Below are 18,498 nucleotides of genomic sequence, written 5' to 3' on the forward strand. Positions count from 1 at the left end.
TAAAAGCTTGCAAATGGGCATCCAAGGCGCAACAATTGGTCTCTGTTTCCCTGGAGCAACAGAAGAAGAAGGAGAATCAGGAATAGGAGGAGGATATGGAATATGTAGCCAATTGCCTTCATGAACAATGGCCTCCTTTGCCATGAGACCAGAAGAACTGGATAGTGCCTGGCTACCATTACTGGACATTTTGATCAAGGTTTCCATAGAAGAATCCTGGTCAAAAGGGGGGAATTGCAGAACAGAATTTCAGATTCTCCTGGACTCCAGACTTTCTGGAGCCATGGAGTATAGATGAACCCCTGAAACTATTGCCCTGATACAATCTTTAGACCTTAAACCAAAAATATCCCCTGAAGTCATCTTAAAACCAAATAATAGTGTAGCTTAACTAGTTAAAAAAAAAAAAAGCCTGCCTTGAGCATTATGCTCTTTCAAGGACTATCTATATGGGATCAAAGGGACAACAACAACTAGAAAGATTGGATAGGAACCTTAGGGTGCAGTGAGTTTGTGTTACTGAGGAAGAAACAACTCAGAAAAGGAACGTGAGAATGGTTGTTCAATTCGAAGAATATAATCAGTGTCACTAAATTGTACATATAGAAACTGTTGAATTGGTGACCATTTTTCTGTGTATATTCTCAACAACACCAAGAAAATAAATATAAGAAAAAAAAAACATAAGATCATGTCCCTCTTTTACTTAAACTATTCCAGTGGTTCCTCATTTCTCTCAGGGTAGAAGTCAAAATCTCTATAATAGCCTAAAAGGTCCTACAAAGTCCTAACGCATCTGTCTCCTCATTGTCTGTTTTAATCTTTCCCTGACCTCATTTCCTGCTACTCAGGACCTTGCTCACTCAGCATTAGTCACACTGATCTCCGTGCTGTTCCTTGAACCACAGCAGCATAGTCTTACCTTAGGGCCTTTCCTCTTCTGCCTGGGAAGAAATCTGTTCTCCCAGATTGCCTTATGGCTGATTACTTTATCTCCATCAAGTCTTTGCTTAATTGCCGCTTTCCCAAGGAAGCTTACCCTGACCATCTTGTTTTGAATTTCAAGGTATCATATGCCCATCAAGTGCTCCAGATACCCGTCACCAGGTTCTATTCCCCAGGAAAAGCAGAGATTTTTTTTTCCTTTTTTGTCTGTTTTGTTCACTGATATATTCCAAAGACTCTAGAATAAGCAAAAAAAAAAAAAAAAAAAAAAAAAAAAAAAAACTTGCTGCCACTGAATCACTTCTAACTCACAGTGACCTTATTGGACAGGATTGAGCTGCCCCATAAGGCTTCCAAGGTTATAAATTTTTATGGAATCAGATTGCTACATCCTTCCTACATGGAATAGCTGATGGGTTGAAACTGCCAGTCTTTCAGTTGGCAGCCAAGCACTTTAACCACTGTGCCACCAGGAATCCTAAACCTAGAATAGTGTCTGGAAAATACAAAAAAGGTGGAAGTGATTGATTGCTATATTCCTTAAGTCGTTGCCTGTAAGTACAATGCCTAAAGAGATTATATGTTTAATGAATGAATAATCAGTGACCACATTTTCCAAGAGAACCATTGCTGAGGATGGGAATGTTTTCAGAAGTGTTTCAACAAGATAAATGAGTTGGTGGGAAATGTCCAGTAGTGGTCTCAAACGTCTGCTTACCCCTTGTCCTTTTTGTGTCTCTCATAGGCAGAGGCCAAGGATCTGAGGGGATGACCAGTCACAGTTAGCAGCTGTATATGTAGCCATGTGGTAGAAATGGAAAATGATCTTCAAAGCTTGCAAAGTATTTAGAGACAAGCAGAAGAAATTTTTTGGAAATATATGTGTAAGGTAATGCATTTGGAAAGGAAAATCTAATAGAAAACAATGAGACAAAATGTTTTGTTAATCCAGCATTAATTGAGCACTCACTAATCCCAAACAATATTACAAGTATGGAGAATAAAGATAGAATAAAACCTGATAGTTGAATTCAGGAGCTTTTTTCACACTTCCATTTCATCCAGCACTTATGTCTGTACAGAGGTCAAGAGGCAGTGGTTCAGACAGAATAAGGGGATACTGATTGGTTTAAAGTCAGGAAAGGTGTGTGTCAGGGTTGTGTCCTTTCACCATACCTATTCAATCTATATGCTGAGCAAATAATCTGAGAAGCTGGACTATATGAAGAAGAACGGGGCATCAGGATTAGAGGAAGACTTATTAACAACTTGCTTTATGTAGATGAAACAACCTTGCTTGCTGAAAGTGAAAAGGACTTGAAGCACTTACTAATGAAGATCAAAGACCACAGCCTTCAGTATGGATTGCACCTCAACATAAACAAAACAAAAATCCTTACAGGTGGACCAATGAACAACATCGTGATAAACGGAGAAAAGATGGAAGTTGTCAAGGATTTCATTTTACTTGGATCCACAATCAACATCCATGGAAGCAGCAATCAAGAAATCAAAAGACGCATTGCATTGGGTAAATCTGCTGCAAAGGACCTCTTTAACATGTTGAAAAGCAAAGATGTCACCTTGAAGACTGAGGTGCACCTGACTCAAGCCATGGTATTTTCAGTCGCATCATATGCATGTGAAAGCTGGGCAATGAATAAGGAAGACGGAAGAAGAATTGACGCCTTTGAATTGTGGTATTGGCGAAGAATATTGAATATACCATGGGCTGCCAAAAGAATGAACAAATCTGCCTTAGAAGAAGTACAACCAGAATGCTCCTTAGAAGAAAGGATGGTGAGACTGTGTCTTACATACTTTGGACATGTTGTCAGGAGGGATCGGTCCCTGGAGAAGGACATCATGTTTGGCAAAGTACAGGGTCAGCGGAAAAGAGGAAGACCGTCAACGAGGTGGATTGACATAGTGGCTGCAACAATGAGCTCAAGCATAACAGCGATTGTGAGGATGGCGCAGGACTGGGCAGTGTTTCGTTCTGTTGTATGTTGGCATGAGTTGGAACTGACTCGACGGCAGCTAACAACAACACTACTGAGAGAATTATTTTTCTGAACACAGATATGATCTAAACATATCTCTCATCTACCAAGAAATCTTCCTGGTCTCACACTTATTTTGCCTGTAGCCAATACTGTGCAGATGGATGACTTAATAAAGTTCCCTAAATGTATAGTGATTTTTTACATGTAAAATGGCAATCAGCTATTCTTCATCTCTACCCAGGACAGAACAGGAGAAAATGTATTTAAAATGTAGCATGGAGGATATAGCTGAGATCCAGGAAGATTTTTCTGTTTGTCAGACAGTGAGATGATTTTCTGGGACAGGTTATAGAAACTCTGAAAGTGGACACTTTCATTTCTAATTTTATTCTAATAGAGCAGTTCATACCAGCATTTCTCAAAATACGTTCCAGTATCATATGGTCCACTAAGGAACATTACTCTAACTAAAAATTCTGTTGCTAAATGCATTTCGGAGCACTGGGTTTTAAAAAGTTCAACATATTTCTTTACCAAAGAACTTCAAAGAGTCCTTCCTGTACTTTAAGCCTTGAAAGTTTCCAAAAGCGACATGTGGTAAATGGCATTTCTAAAATTTATTTGAATTTTTTAAAAGCCCCCTTTCTAGGGACTTTTTGCAGAATCAGTGTTCCTGTAACATGCTTTGAGAAAAATATTGACTTAGGCACATGAAGGTGAGTGAATAAATGGACTTTGACAGGCACTGTTGAAGCATTTTCTTAATTCTTCGTTCTCCAGCAATGTTTAAACGTTTTCCTGCTTACCTTAACACTTCAAGAAAAAAAAAAATACATCAACAAGAGAATCATAGCACTGGAAAAGGATTCCTTTGAAACCTTTTCTTTTGAAGTTGTAGCTACCAAGCAGTAAACAAGTAAAAGTTAAACCTAGAAGCAGATTCATGAAACCTGGTTTTTCATTGTATTGAGGCTGTAATTAGTAATGCATTTGCGGATTTGCTACAAAAATGACTGTGACTGTTGTTAAGACTTATGATGAGATGAGGGGCACTACAAGGCCATTCATAACATGTTATAGTTTAGGGAAGTGAGTATCACCAAAATAGCTTATTCATCAGTTCATTAAGTGGCAGTTTCCAAAGTAAGACCAAAGTGTCTTATATCTCTCCACAGATGGTTTTCCTTGTTACTGGAGTAGGTTAAAAATTTTATCTTCACCAGCTTTATTGATTCAGAAGGAGACACTTCACAGAGTACTCTGTCCCTTACCTGAGTAGGAAGTGAGCTGTATCTGCCTCAGAATGTTGTTACATTCTCCTCAGAGAGACCTTTTGTGGAAGGTTCTTGTAAGAGATCTGGAGGACAAAGAAAGGACTTCTCTGAGCTTCCTGATAAACCAGTGTGTGACTGTTAATAAAAAATTGCACTTTTTACATCCCACCTGGCTCTGTTTGCCAAAGGCCATCAGTATTTACAAAGGACCTGGTGATTTTAAATGGCCAAATTGGCTTAGTCAGCTTGCAGCCAGCAGTCTGACATTTGCTCTTAAAAAGTGATTAGTTGGGAAGAATGTTAGCCTCCCCAGTATTACCTTGAAAATTCTCTGCATTCCAGTGTACCACAATCCCTTTTGATTTGGATGACTTTGGCAAGTGAACTCTAGTCTTCTATTAGAGAATTTGGTCCTCATTATGGTGGTATCTTCACTTGAGAATAATTTGATGCCACAATTTGTCAGAGAAACACTATCGCCGTTCTTCTGTCTAAAACTTTTTTTTTTTCCTACTACCTTGTAAGGGAAACCCTGGTGGCGTAGTGGTTAAGCACTACAGCTGCTAACCAAGAGGTTGGCAGTTCAGATCCACCAGGTGCTCCTTGGAAACTCCTATCGGGCAGTTCTGCTCTGTCCTATAGGGTCGCTATGAGTCGGAATCGACTCGACAGTAGTGGGTTTTTTGGTGTTTTACCCTGTAAGAAGTTTCCAAGAAAAAAAATGGCCCCTAATTTTGGTCAAGTTCTTACTTTTATCTTTATATCAAGCTTCATATAAATCGTATAAAGCTTCCTTTCTCTTATATGCGGTTCAGAGATTTAGTTTGTTGCCATTTGGTGGAAAACTATCCTTTTATGTATGTATTGTCCATGTTTTTCAATAATGAAAATAGGTGTTTGAATGTCTGACATTGAAATATTACAATTATTTGATACCATTTTAAAACATCAGACATTTGTTTCCATTAGTTGGTATATTTCACTAGTCCATTGAATTTTCCCTTTTAAGCTGTAGTAGATAGGCTGCATGAATGCACAGTTAAATGTGAGGGAAGAGCACTATTTAATCATGTGAGTTATTTATAGAAAGAGCCTTTTAACCTCTTCTTGAGAAGCGAAGCCATCTATCACACTTTTATCACCATACATTTCAGAAGTAGGAAAGCGGGTCTTGTCCAGTGAGATACAACAATTTTGATTATAGGTGACATTTTCAGTTTAGATGAGTACATTGATGGATAACAGGTATCAAATCCACTATTAATAGTAGTTCTTCCACCAGAGGGAGGAGGACAGAGGAGTCTTAGCTTAAGGAGCAATGAGCTTCTGTTAAGGGTGATGAAAAAATTTAGAAATATATAGTGGTAGTGGTTGCCCAACATGATGAACGTAATTAATGTTACTAAATTGTTAAAAAAAAAATGTTGGAATGTCAAATGTTTTGTTATGTATATACACTTACTAGTCAGAAAAACTCCACAGCACTGGGTTTGGTTTTTTTTGGTTTTAGTCAGAAAAAAAAAAAGAAAAAGTAGCTCTCCCAGAAGTTTTATTCTGCAATTAAACCTCTCACTTTTTTTTTTTTTAGTTTGGATAGAAGCTTACTGAATTTCTTGTTACTTTCATATATTGCAGCCTTGAAATAGGCCTTGAATTTTTCTCCAGATTTGTTTGATAAAGCATGGTGAATTGCTGTCTTTGGGAAATGGAGCTCTAAAATACTTGAATCTCCGCTAAGAGAATGAAATTGTGTCCAATTTTTGTGGCTCCTCATTGATCTTAGATTACAGAAAAGAGGGACTGTGTTCTAAGTGACAACTCCAAGTGGGTAGCTGAGTCATGACTTTTAGCGAGTGACTTGCTGTGTGAAAAAGAAAACACTTAATCTCTTTCTTATCAAAACAAGTCTATAGCTTGCTGCCTTAGAAGGGTTTGGCAGAGAGGTATCTCCTTAACATAAATACTTGAGCAATAGTCAAGATACCAAAAATACCAAACCAAACCAAACTCATTGCCATCGGGTCGATTCCGACTCATAGTGACCCTATAGGACCGAGTACAGCTGCCCCATATGGTTTCCAAAGAGCGCCTGGTGGATTCGAACTGCTGACCATTTGATTAGGAGCCATAGCTCTTAACCACTACGCTATCAGGGTTTCTGAGTAGTCAAGATAGAAGGAGCAAATTTATTAACTTAGGCGTCTGGTTTATCCTCTGCCTGTTCCCCCCCCAGTTCCTCAAAGCTAGATTCACTCATGACTTCTCTTGTAGGTTTGAATCCTTCTGGGTTCCTATCTGAATCGTTATAGAGGGAAAACGTGGGCTAATTACCCCATCTTCCCACACTGGGTCACCTTTTTTACAGTTCTAGACCTAGGATTCTGTGGCCCATCATTACAGGTGTACACCCGCTTCGTTTTAGATGTAGTGAGCAAGATGCAAAGCCTAGGTCCCTAAGCAGCTGTCTTCATCTGTCTCTTTCCCCTTCACTGTGGACAGACTCCAGACACAGGATTGAGCTTTTGCTTATCTGTTCTCTCCTTGGTTCTCGTGGCACCCTGTCTGGTCCACCATTGCCTCCCAGGTACAGAGCCTCCACTGAAATCAAGGCCTCATCCAAGGCTCCTTCTTTCTCCTAAGCCTCCCAGCACACATGAACACATATCTCTTAGAGTTGTTGTTGTCGTTGCCATCAAGTCAGCTCCAATTTATGGTGACCTTGTGTCTAACAGAACAAAACATTGCTCGGTCCTGTGCCATCTACATGATTATTGGTATGTTTGAGTCCATCGTTGGGGCTGTTTGATAATCCATCTCATTAAGGATTCTCCTTACCATTGTTGGCCCTCTACGTTAGCAAACTTGTATTGTGTAGTACCTTCCAACCTAGGGAGCTCAACTTTTGGCTCGTCCTGATGACGCATACAAAGTGAGCCTGGTCGATATTCTGTGATCTCATAGGGTTTTCGTTAGCTGATTTTTGGAACTTTATCGCCAGGACTTTCTTCCTAGTCTATCTTAGTCTAAAAGCTCTGCTGAAACGTGTCCACCATGAGTGACCCTGCTAATATTTGAATACCAGTGGCATAGCTTCTAGCATCACAGCAACATGCAAGCCACCACAGTAGGACAAACTGATGGGTGGTGGATCTCTTAGAGCAGCACCACTGTTTTGATTTTCCAGCTCTACCCACCTGAGTGAATACCTCAGCACCAACTGCCTTAAGAACTGGAGCTGCAAACACCGAGCCACTGCCAAGCCAGCCCCCTCCCCACTTCCTCTTGATCTTAGCCCCCATTGTCCCTCCTACAAGCAGCCTCTTACTGCCTTGTAAGCCACTACTACTCCTGTTGTAGTTCCCCCAAATTGTAACTTCGTAACTGTGAGTGTTCGTATGTATGTACAGTTTGGATCAGCTCTCAGAGGTGATTCTGTTTTCTACAGATATGGGAGAGAACAGCCAAGAGACTATTTCTTTAACAAAAGGCTTCAGGCCTTTCACCTTGTTATTGCCCTCTGCCTGGAATGCTTTGCACAGATACTTGCATGGTTTATGCCCTCAGTTAATGTAGGTCTCTGCTCAACTGTCTCCTTCTCTGAGAAGCCTTCCCTGATCGCCCTTTCTAAACTAGTGCTTACCATTCTCCATTGCCTTACCCTGCTTTCCTTCTTTTCAAAGCACTTATAACTGCCTGCTCATTAATTGTCTATTCTGTATATAACAATTATATGCATTTTGTTAATTATCATTTGATGCCCCACTAGAATGATTAGTTTGTTCACTTCTCTCTGGTGCCTAGGACAGTGTCTGACACATAGTAGGTGCTTAGTAAATATACAATGAGTGAATGAATGAACGTTATATATAAAAAAAAAAATTTTTTTTTTTTTTTATAGCACAGGATAATTAACACAAAACTCAAAACTGCCGAATTCATTTATAGTGTGGTTAATTATCACAAGGTTGATGCTTTAGTTCATTTATAGTGTGGTTACGCAAATTTAGTGTGCTGTAGCAAACGTTTTATGGCCTTAGTGAAAATGCCAGTTTACTATAACAAATATGTTATAAGATTAAATTGTCATCACAATGTTTCACTCCTGAAAGAGTCAGACAAAACTTTTTAGATAAACAGTTGAATATTAAAGACAGAAGCTTTGAGCAATAACAAGTTACAGAGTATGTGTGTATTTAAATTTTAGAATGCCTTTGTCTTACTGAGTTGTCCCCTTATTCATTGTGCCCCTGTGGACACTAGAATGTGTATGTTCTCTTGCTTTCCTAAGGAAGGGCAATTTCATTACAGAATTTGAGTGCTTGTGTCAGAAATAATCATTAGCCTCCCCTCAAGCCTTCTCTTAAAGTATGACTTTGACTTAAAATTCAGTAACTAAAATCAGTTAAATAAATTGTACCTTTTTTTTTTTTCACCATGCTATGGCGATTGGACATGTACATGTCCATTCTTCCAGAGGCTAGATGTCAGAATGAGTAGGGGGACCATCTCAAACCATTCACAAATTCATTCAAACAGAATAATTGATAAGGAACACATATTCTCTGCCACATACACTATTGCATCTCTGCAATAGGCTAGATCGTGGAATACCTGGGTCTGCATTTATCTGGGAAAGTGAATCAGTGGTGCCCTCTGTTAGAGACCCTTGGGGTTGAGATTTTCTAGATTGCCTCATCAACATCTTACTGGGCAGCCTGCAGTTGCTGGGTCTTATCTGTCAGAGTGTGTTTTTACTACAAAATAGGGAGGCAGTGAAGACTGAAATTTCTCCCCCCATTTCAGATTAGCTTTGAATTTCAAAGCCACCTGGATTATGGAAAGAAGACAGGCTTCTCTCTAATTAGATCAGCTGAGAAACTCTCTGAGCCTCAACTTTCTCATCTATAACATCGCAGTTAGTTATACCTGCCTTGTAATATTACTACCCATCACCAGTCTGTCAGCTTGTTGTACGTGGTGGTTTATGTGTTGCCCATGGTGGGCAGGTTTTATCAGAGCTTCTAGACTAAGACAGACTAGAAAGAAAGGCCTGGTGCTCTGCTTGCGAAAATTAGCCAATGAAACCTTATGGATCACAACAGAATATTGTCCGATGTAGTGCCAAAAGTTGAGCTCCCTAGGTTGGAAGGTACTACACAATACCTGCAGCAGTGAACTCAAACGTACCAACGATCGTGAAGATGGCACAGGACCAGACAACGTTTAGTCTGAGTACGTCAAGTGTCTGGCATTTAGTGTGTGCCTCCTCCTCTACCACTTGGCAGCTCACTAGGTGGCTTTTATTGTCCCCTGGACCTGTCTTACTCCCATAACACACACACAATTTAGGTTGAACAGGGCCTTAGAAGATATCTTGTCTAATCCCTCCCTTCTGTCTATCCATCCATCCTATCTTTTTTATATAGAGCTTTTTAGTTTCTTCTCCATTTTTGTTCAGAACCACAAACAAAGATGAAGCTAGTCCATAGTTTCTGGTCTTCCCATGTTGCTAGAAAATCTTGTGGTAGTTTCACACTAATTAGGAAATGGTTCCTCTAGCAATGGTTTTTTGACTTGTTTAATTTTCTTAACTCTTTATTCATGCATGTTTAATTTAAGACGAATGGAATTTTTGCACTAAACTGGTATTTTCCAATCGTGCCCCTTCTACAAAAGTATCTTTTAAAGGATTTTTGCCTTTTTTTTTTCCCTCCACTTTGAACATTTAAAAACACACTTCAGCAAAATGCAGCTTCCATTTCTGAGCAAAGTTATGAATTAGATTATTCTCAATTAGGGCGAAGCAATCTGAGAGCTTCAAAATCAAACCTCATTTAACCCTGAAAAGCAATCATTCGCTTTTGTGAGATAAGAATTTTTAATCTCATGAGGTAGTGTATGCAAAGAGGTTAAGACTGGTTGATTAAAAACAAATCACACCAAAAAAAAAAAAAATCAATGCAGGAAAAAAAACAAAACAATTAAGTCTAGAACCAAAGACCAGAAATCTAAAATGTCAGTTTAAGAATCCTCTGATTTTAATCTGCCTTCAGCACTCTGTTCATTAGTGTATCTGGCGGTATAAAAAAAAAGGTATCTGGCGGTGCCTCTTGGCACAGAGAGTTTGGCATGGGGAAAGCAGTGTTTAAATTGGCTGGGAGAAACCACAGTGTACAAGTCTACTTTTGTCTCTGAGGGGGTATAATTTCTTCATTCATTTTCCTTTTATAATTTTTTCTCTCCATGCATTTCTGAGTAAATTTTAGAGCTCATGAAAGCAAGGAAATGATATCACCAGCTTGAGCCAAGTAGAGTGTGGGTTGGCAGCTGTGCTGTTGAGATCCTGAACGTGAGCCATTTTCTGTCCCAGCTCGGCTTATCCTGTTGATTTCAGACTGGGGAAAAAAATAACAAGTTCCACCTTTCCATGTGTGCATGTGAGATGTGAACTGTGCTCATGTCATGGGAGGATTGTCCTCAAGCTTCTTGCAGTGTGGCATTGGGATCATTTGGGCCTAAATCAGGGCCCTAGTTGAGTTTATAATTACCAAGATGTGTGGCAGCTGTAAATAAGGTGCTTAGAATCAGCTTTTAACTGACTTCACCATACCTTTGTGGGGGACACAAATCAACCCATAACATTGTGTTTCAGAGAGTTAGAAAAAGTAAGGATTTACTTAGTGGGAGGACCCTGAGATGTTTATGAAAGTGCTTGAGAATCCCAGTAATAGATAGATAGATGGATAGATGGATTGATAGATGGATTGGTAGATGGATTGATAGATAGAGTCTTAGGCTGGGTTCTCCAGAGAAGCTGAACCAGTAAAGTGTATAAATATATATACAGATTTATATCAAGGAAAGAGCTCACACAATTGTAGAGGCTGGAAAGTCCCATGTCTGTGGATCTGGATAGAGGCTTCTCCTGATTCATGTAGCCACAGGGTCTAGCTAACCCAAGATTGGCAGGTCAGAGAGCAGGGCTCTTGTTCACATGCTGTGAAGATTGACGAATCCCAAGATTGGCAGGCAAGACCTCAAGGCTTCTCCTGATTCACGTAGCTGCAGGGGCTGGTGAACCCAAGATTGGCAGGTCGGAGAGTAGGGCTCTTTCTCACAGGCTGTAAAGATCAATGAATTCCAAGATCAGCAGGTAAGCTGCTAGCCCAAGTCCCAAGAACCAGAGGTCAGATGAAGAGGAGGCAGCTGTAGAATCCAGCACAGGCAAAAGCCAGAATGTCCAGGTATATTCAGATGTAGGCTACGCACCCAAGGAAACTCCATGTCAACTGATTGGCTACTCAGAGCAGACCCTATCATGGGGGTGATCACATATGAACACTGAGAATCATGGCCCAGCCAAGTTGACACACAATCTTAACCATCACAGATAGATACACACACATATATACATACATACATAATTATGTATGCATACATACACGCACACACACATATACCTCTGATGGTGCAATGGTCAGGCACCCAGCTTCTAAATGAAAAAAAAAATTTTTTTTTTTTTAATGAAAGGTCACTATATCAAACTTAGCAGCAACTTCGTGAGAGAAAGACCTGGTGATTTGTACCTGTAAAGATCACAGCTTAGAAAACCCTACGGGGCAGTTCTACTAAGTCATGTGGGGTCGCTATGAGTCAAAATCAACTTGATAGTATACAACAGCAACAATGTGTGTGTGTGGTGCCATAGATCACTTTTGTGTGGCCTTTCTAGCCATGGTCTTGTAACTCCCACCCAAGTGATTGGGCAGGACTATTTGATAGGGTAATTGTGGCCCACCAAGGGGATGAGTCAGTTTTGCCATCCTGCTGGGCTTGAGGTGAGCCATCCCAGAGGCAGGAGAGAGAAAGGACCCACTACCACCAAAGAATAACAGCCAGGACCCAGCATGTCTTTTGGACCCGGATCCCTGTACTGAGAAGCCCCAGCATCCAGGAGACAGAGAGCAAGCTGTAACCCTGAAGATGGTGAGAAGTGGCAGCAGAGACCTGGCACCAGGTGATGGCATGATGGGCTTTGCCGCCTGCAGAGAGAGAAAGCTGAGCACCTTTGGATAGAGGCCTAGTGCCAGGGAGAGGCATGCCTGCGAACACAGCCGGAAAGAGGCCGTTGGAAGAGCCGTATCCTCGAGTGTTCCTGAGCCTGAATTGTAACCTGTTACTTTCCTAATAAATCTCATAATCGTGGGTATTACCTGTGTGTCCTGTGCGGCCATTGCAACGAATTACTGAATCCAACAGAGAAGTAGAGAGTGCTGTGTGAGGGACGGTTGATGTCAGAATTAGTAAAGATGGCAGAGAGAGGAGACATGTCTGACCTCCACCTTATAGAACTCAGCCTTGGGCTGTTGATCTTGATTTGCCTTTCCTTTTGTGAAGTTACAGGAGGTCAGACACTGCCCCCATGCAGTTCTTACTCTGTGTGTGTGTGTGTAGTAAAGTAAATGCAAAAGTAAAGATCAGTGAGTCAGGCTGTATATGTACATATATCTTTGCTCTTGCAACGTATGTATTTTTCAATGCCTGTTATGTATGTGCCAAGTATCTAAATAAAATATTTGACTATAACATGATGACTCCCATCAAGGAATTCAGTGCCTAATGGAGGAAGTAGACGCATAAACAGATACTGCAAGGAAGATCTTAATATGTTGACAGTCAGCCATGCCAGTTGTCAGCTTGGCAAATGCCTTAATCCCCAGGCGGAAGGGAGGAACCTTTCTGTCATCAGCTTTCCCTAAGATTGATAAATTGCGCGCAGACAGCTAGAGCCTGGTGCTGCCAAATAAATCAAAAGGATTGAAATATAACTGAGCAATGTGTGGAATAATGAGAACACTCTCACGCCCTAAACACACGTACATTTATCTGAAACCTGTATTGAGTGAGAAAACATATAATAGTGATGATGATTATAATTACCATAATGAGGTCTATTCTCTGCCTCTCTGGAAGGAGAACAGCCTGTAGTGGGTGTTGTCTGCATTGTGTGGGGCACATGCACACTCATCCCACACTGCTGGCCATAGTGTACAGGTGTGTGTTTGTGTGTGTGTGTGTGTGTGTGTGTGTGTGTCCCTGTCTTTGACCTGTGCTTGGAAAGGTAAACTGATGTAAGAAGAGAAAGGGATAAACCAGAAGGTACCAGACTACACTTGGATTTCTTCTGAAGTAATTTACAGTTCTGAGAAAAGCCACTGTTCTTCCCTTAACTGTTTGGCCAGGTGCGTGACTGTACCACTGGTGGACAAGCAGTTCTCTGAGCACCTTGACAGCGGTGTTAAGAGATGATTTTTATCTCATTGCAGCCCAGGGGGTACTTTTCTGTGTCCTTTTAACTCAGAAAAGAAAAATCAAACCTAATACCTATCATAGGGAATCTGTCACACCATTTTTCCTACAGAGACATAGGTAACAATACCTTTTCCCTCGTAACTGATCATCAAGTTAAAGTTCAGAGATGTAATTAATTTGTCTGATGTCACCCAGTGAATCAGAGAGATGATATGTATTGTTAATGGCTATATTGTAAGGTTTTTTTTTGTTTTGTTTTTTAACTCATGTTTCTTCCCTGCCTAGTAGAAACGTTTCCATTGGCCTGTTTCCCTACAATTGAATGGACTGTGTATACTTTGGAAAATGCCACAGATTTCCTCTTTTTTCCCTTATTTATTTGAGTTGCATCTGAATGTATTATTTAGCCAATTTTATCACATCTGTGATCCGCAGGATCCAAAATTGGGTTACCTCCCAGTCTTATTCTAGGAAATTCAGCCATGTCCATGACATATCTTTTCTTTACAACTTTCTGCTCAACAGATCAGCTTCACTTTAAGGAAACGTGTTCTCGAATATTTTAAATCTCTTTTGACTGAAAGGAGAGAGGGAAAGGGTTATTAAGAACAATTTAATTGAAGATAGAGAATTAGGCGTGAATATTATTTTTCTCAAAATAAAATAGTAAAACTTCCTTGAGCTTGGACACTGTGCCAGTCTTCAAGTGAATATTTTAAAAACAAAGAAAACACCTCATAGAATCAGCCCTTCTGGTGGCCTGTAAGCTTACAGCTCATGACTTCAGTAACATGGCCTTTCAGAGCTTGGAAATGTTTGTAATGACCCAGCCGTACTGAGCACTGAGCTGCCCTTGTCTTCTTTTACATATGAGGCACTTGAAGGCAGCAGGGCTAATAAGCCTGCCCACGGTCACTAATAGGTTCTAACAGCAGAGTGAGGACTTGACTTTGGGACCCTTGACTCCTGATCAGGGCTTTTCTTTCTTGTGTGTGGGACCTTGCCTGTAGGTGAAGGTGAACTCCACAGCAGGGCACACAAGACCTCATGATCTGTCTCCTGCCCACTTGTCTATCTGTACCCTGTCTTGTACATTCTGTACCTTCTGTCTGGAATGACTCTCACTGTGACCCCCTCTACCCTATACACTCTACTTCTGTCTTGTAAGCATTTTTTTTCAAATCTAGATTGTCACCTTCACCCTGAAGCCCTGTGTACCGCCCCCCGAACACCTTCTCCCACATAGTGTTTTATCTTGCCTGGCACATTTATTAATTTATTCTATTACACTCCAGTCTGAGTATGAGTTATACACGAGTGAACACAACTGAGAAGCTCCCTGCCCTGGTGGAGCTTACAGTCTAGTGGGGAAGACAGATGTTGAACATAGTTTACACGTAGATAAGATTATCATTTTAACTGGGAGATTACCCTGAAGGAATAAACACTATGCTTCTTTTGTCGAGCCTGGAGAATTTGGTGGAGGAACCCAATGGACCCATGGTGTTGTGATTTTTAAATTGGCACATCCATCTTCTGGGGAGACACCCCTATCTTCAAGTCCCCAGCAGCAGTGAGTGCTCAGGGATCCTGCCCTCTCAGGCACTCCTGAACTTGACCCTGGAGTAGGAAGCAAGGGGGGTCGGCCTCTGCTGTCACCTGACACCCACCTCAAAATGAAGGTTCTTTCCATCAGAGTGGAGCCCTGGTGGAGCAGTGGTTAGGAGCTTGGCTGCTAACCAAAAGGTCGGCAGTTTGAATCCACCAAGTGCTCCTTGGAAGCCCTGTGGGACAGTTATACCCTGTCCTTCAGGGTTGCTATAAGTCAGAATCAACTCGAAGGCAATGGGTTTGGTTTTTCCATCTGAGTAGCAGTTTAAGCAGCTGAGGTTGTGTTGAGAAAAGTATGTAAAAGTCTATCATAGTAAGGAATGTGGCCTTTGGTCAGACAGGACTGTAGGCTCTTGGGGGTGTGTAGTTGATGCCCATTTCAGATCCCTGATGGAGAGCTATTCTTTAATAGCCTCGATAAGGGGCAAAGAGACAGCTCACTGGATATAATACTATCAAGATATGGATAGTGGCTTGGTCTGAGTTCTTTTTACACCTGCAGCCAGCTTTATATAGGATTAATAAATAGGGCGTATTAAATTCTTTTAGTTTAAATTTCTTTAGTTCCTTGGGAAGACATATGAATACTTTGTAAGAAGTATTTCAACTTTTGAGAAGAATCAAAAGAACTGTTCAACTCTCTCAAAAATAAAAGTGCATCTCTAGAAGAGAACATCAACCTGCTACTCAACAATAGGTTCAGAGTTAATGTGTAACACTCAACAGGGCTCTTATGCTCTCTGGGATTTATTTTCCATTTTAGCAAGAAATACTTGTTCTTGATGTCACAGGATTCTTACAAGGTACTTATTAATTTTTTTTTTTTACTTAAGTGTTTTAAGTTCTTGAGCTGAAAGATACTTTTTAACTCAAACTATAATCTAAATTACAAAGGTAGCATGTAGCTTTTAAGTAAAATGAACTTGTTCCTTTTTTGGCTTTATTCAATTTTAGTCGGTCACAGAAATAACATTATTGTATCCATTTGCCTTGAAGGCTTGTTATGCAAGCTGTTTCTTTTTCATCTGTTAATGCAAAGTGTATGGTTTCTTTAGGTAAAAAATGAAGTTATTACTTACAGAACCATTAGTTATTTCAGGGAAGCAGTCTGAAGCACATCTGTTCATGCAGAATTGCTCTCAGAAACTTTATTACTCCGTTATGTTGTATCATAGTGACGCTACAGGACAGAGTGGAACTGGTCCATAAGGTTGTCAAGGAGTGGCTGTTGGATTTGAACTGCCCACCTTTTGGTTAGCAGCCAAGCTCTTAACCGTCGACTCAACGGCAGTGGGTTTTGGTTTTTATTATATTGTAGACCGTAAAACAAAGATTTTAATAAAACATAGGTGAAAAGATCCTAAGATGTTTAAAATCCTTTGCTGTGTATTTTTAAAGTATTTGTAGTTTGTATTAGGTAGTCTTATTTTTGAAATTATTTTATTTTTTTACAGCTATTAATAATAATAAAAAAATTATTTTAAATGTTCGTAGGAGACATTAAAAAATTATAATATGGAAAGCTCTATTTGATTTTCTTGTTAAATTTATCTTAAAAATAAAACCATTTTATACATTAAGATCTGTTCTAAATAAGCCTCTCTTCAAATGCATCTATACTGTATACTGACATGGAAATACAAACTCCTTCTTTACAGTGTCCATTACATGTTATTAGTGATAAACACACAGTTTTTCTATTGTGTGATAGAAAAATCTTTTTCGATTAAGATACAGTATCATAGAATAGTGCTTCATCAATTTAATGAATTATTATAATGGTTTTTAATTCCAGATATTTTCATGGGATACATAGTTTCTTCCTTGCTGGCTTTATTTGAGAGGGACCAAGAAGCTCTGGCTTAAATTCTCCCTCATTGGTGCCCAGAACTTTACCATTAGCATTTAATTCCCTTTATACAAAGGTTTGCTTCTCCTGGTTGCCTTTTTCTAAAAAAATGCAGTCCAGCCTGGTAGTGTAGTGGTTAAGAGTTTCACTGCTAGCCAAAAGATTGGCAGATTAAATCCACCAGCCCCTCCTTGGAACACCTAGGAGACAGTTCTACCCTGTCCTGTAGGGTCACTATGAGTCGGAATCAACTCAACGGCAGTGGGTTTGTTTTGTTTTGATTCCCTGTGGAACAGTTCTACTGTGCACACAGGTGGTCACCTTGAGTCAGAATCAACTCAGTAGCAACTAGCAACAGCATTTCTCAGAGGACAATAATTAAATTGTCCTTGAAGCCTTAGTGTGAGTGATTGAGTCCACTTGATTGCTCCCTGGAAACTAGGTGCTTGGGGGTACAGGGATTCTGAAAGGGGCCAGAGCCAAGAAGCAGGGATACTGCAGGGCTGGCCTCGAACAAAGTGTGACGGTCTTAATTATATTGTGCAAATATCAGATGTTTCTGGGTGGCACATGTGTATCAGAGGTACATATGAATGTTCTGATGTGCCAGGGGTTTTAGCCTGGGGCTCTCTCTATTAACTTCAGCATACTGATCAAAAGGTTTACATTGGTCTAATTTATTCATTCCTTCCATGAAAACTTGGAAATGAGAGAGATGGTGAAATGCTGCCTGAGCTACAATGAAACAGAAATTAATTTGTCCTTCACTATTATGTGTTTCAGAGACTGGAGCACAAGGAAGTTTTAGTGGGCTTGTTGTTCCTGGTTTTCCCGTTCATTCCAGCCAGCAATCTCTTCTTCAGGGTGGGTTTTGTGGTGGCCGAGAGAGTCCTTTACATGCCTAGGTAATTATTGCACATGATTTTCTCCTTAACGAGACCCGCCCTGTGTCACCAACATTTATAGTTTCAGAGAAACAATCCTTGTGTATGTGACAATTAGATCCTTGTGGAGCTAAGGTTTTCATTACCTCAGTTTTAAAAACAACCACACACAAGGTTGGGTGAGATCAAGTTTACAATGGTTTAACTCTAGTTGAAAGCTTTACAGTTCAGTGTGAAACGTTGACTTTAGTATAGTCAGGATTTTAGCAGCAGTTGTTTACGCAGTGTCTTTGTGCAAACATCTACTTTTTATTAAACGTAATTACAGTAATTTTCTAGAAATATTTGTTGACTTGCATAAAATTATTAATTATGTTAAGTAGCATGATTATAATTAATCTCTTCCTGTCTTCTGCCTGCCTTCTTGCATTGCTTCCTTCCTTTCTGCCTTTCCTTTGTCTTATCTTTAATTTGAAAATGGGAACAATCTCCAAAACACTTATCCTTGAGAAAAAAATGGTTGAAAAATTATGAAGAGCATTCAGATTTGTGCGATGACGTAATGCCACTTAGCTCTGAATATTTGAATGTGCTGAAGCTTGTTCGTTCTCGTCTTA

At 40.1% G+C, this 18,498-nt stretch overlaps 1 protein-coding gene across 1 annotated transcript in view; it reads left to right on the top strand.

The window, feature by feature from the left end:
• Positions 1 to 18,498, top strand: part of TMTC1 (transmembrane O-mannosyltransferase targeting cadherins 1) — a 336,358-nt gene that overhangs the window by 196,423 nt on the left and 121,437 nt on the right. Inside the window, exon 9 of the mRNA XM_023555130.2 lies at positions 17,781 to 17,902. Within this exon, the coding sequence (XP_023410898.1) occupies positions 17,781 to 17,902 (122 nt within the window). The remainder of the gene's footprint in view (positions 1 to 17,780; positions 17,903 to 18,498) is intronic.

This window comes from Loxodonta africana, chromosome 4 (genome assembly GCF_030014295.1).
Source record: "Loxodonta africana isolate mLoxAfr1 chromosome 4, mLoxAfr1.hap2, whole genome shotgun sequence".
Taxonomy (NCBI): domain Eukaryota; kingdom Metazoa; phylum Chordata; class Mammalia; order Proboscidea; family Elephantidae; genus Loxodonta; species Loxodonta africana.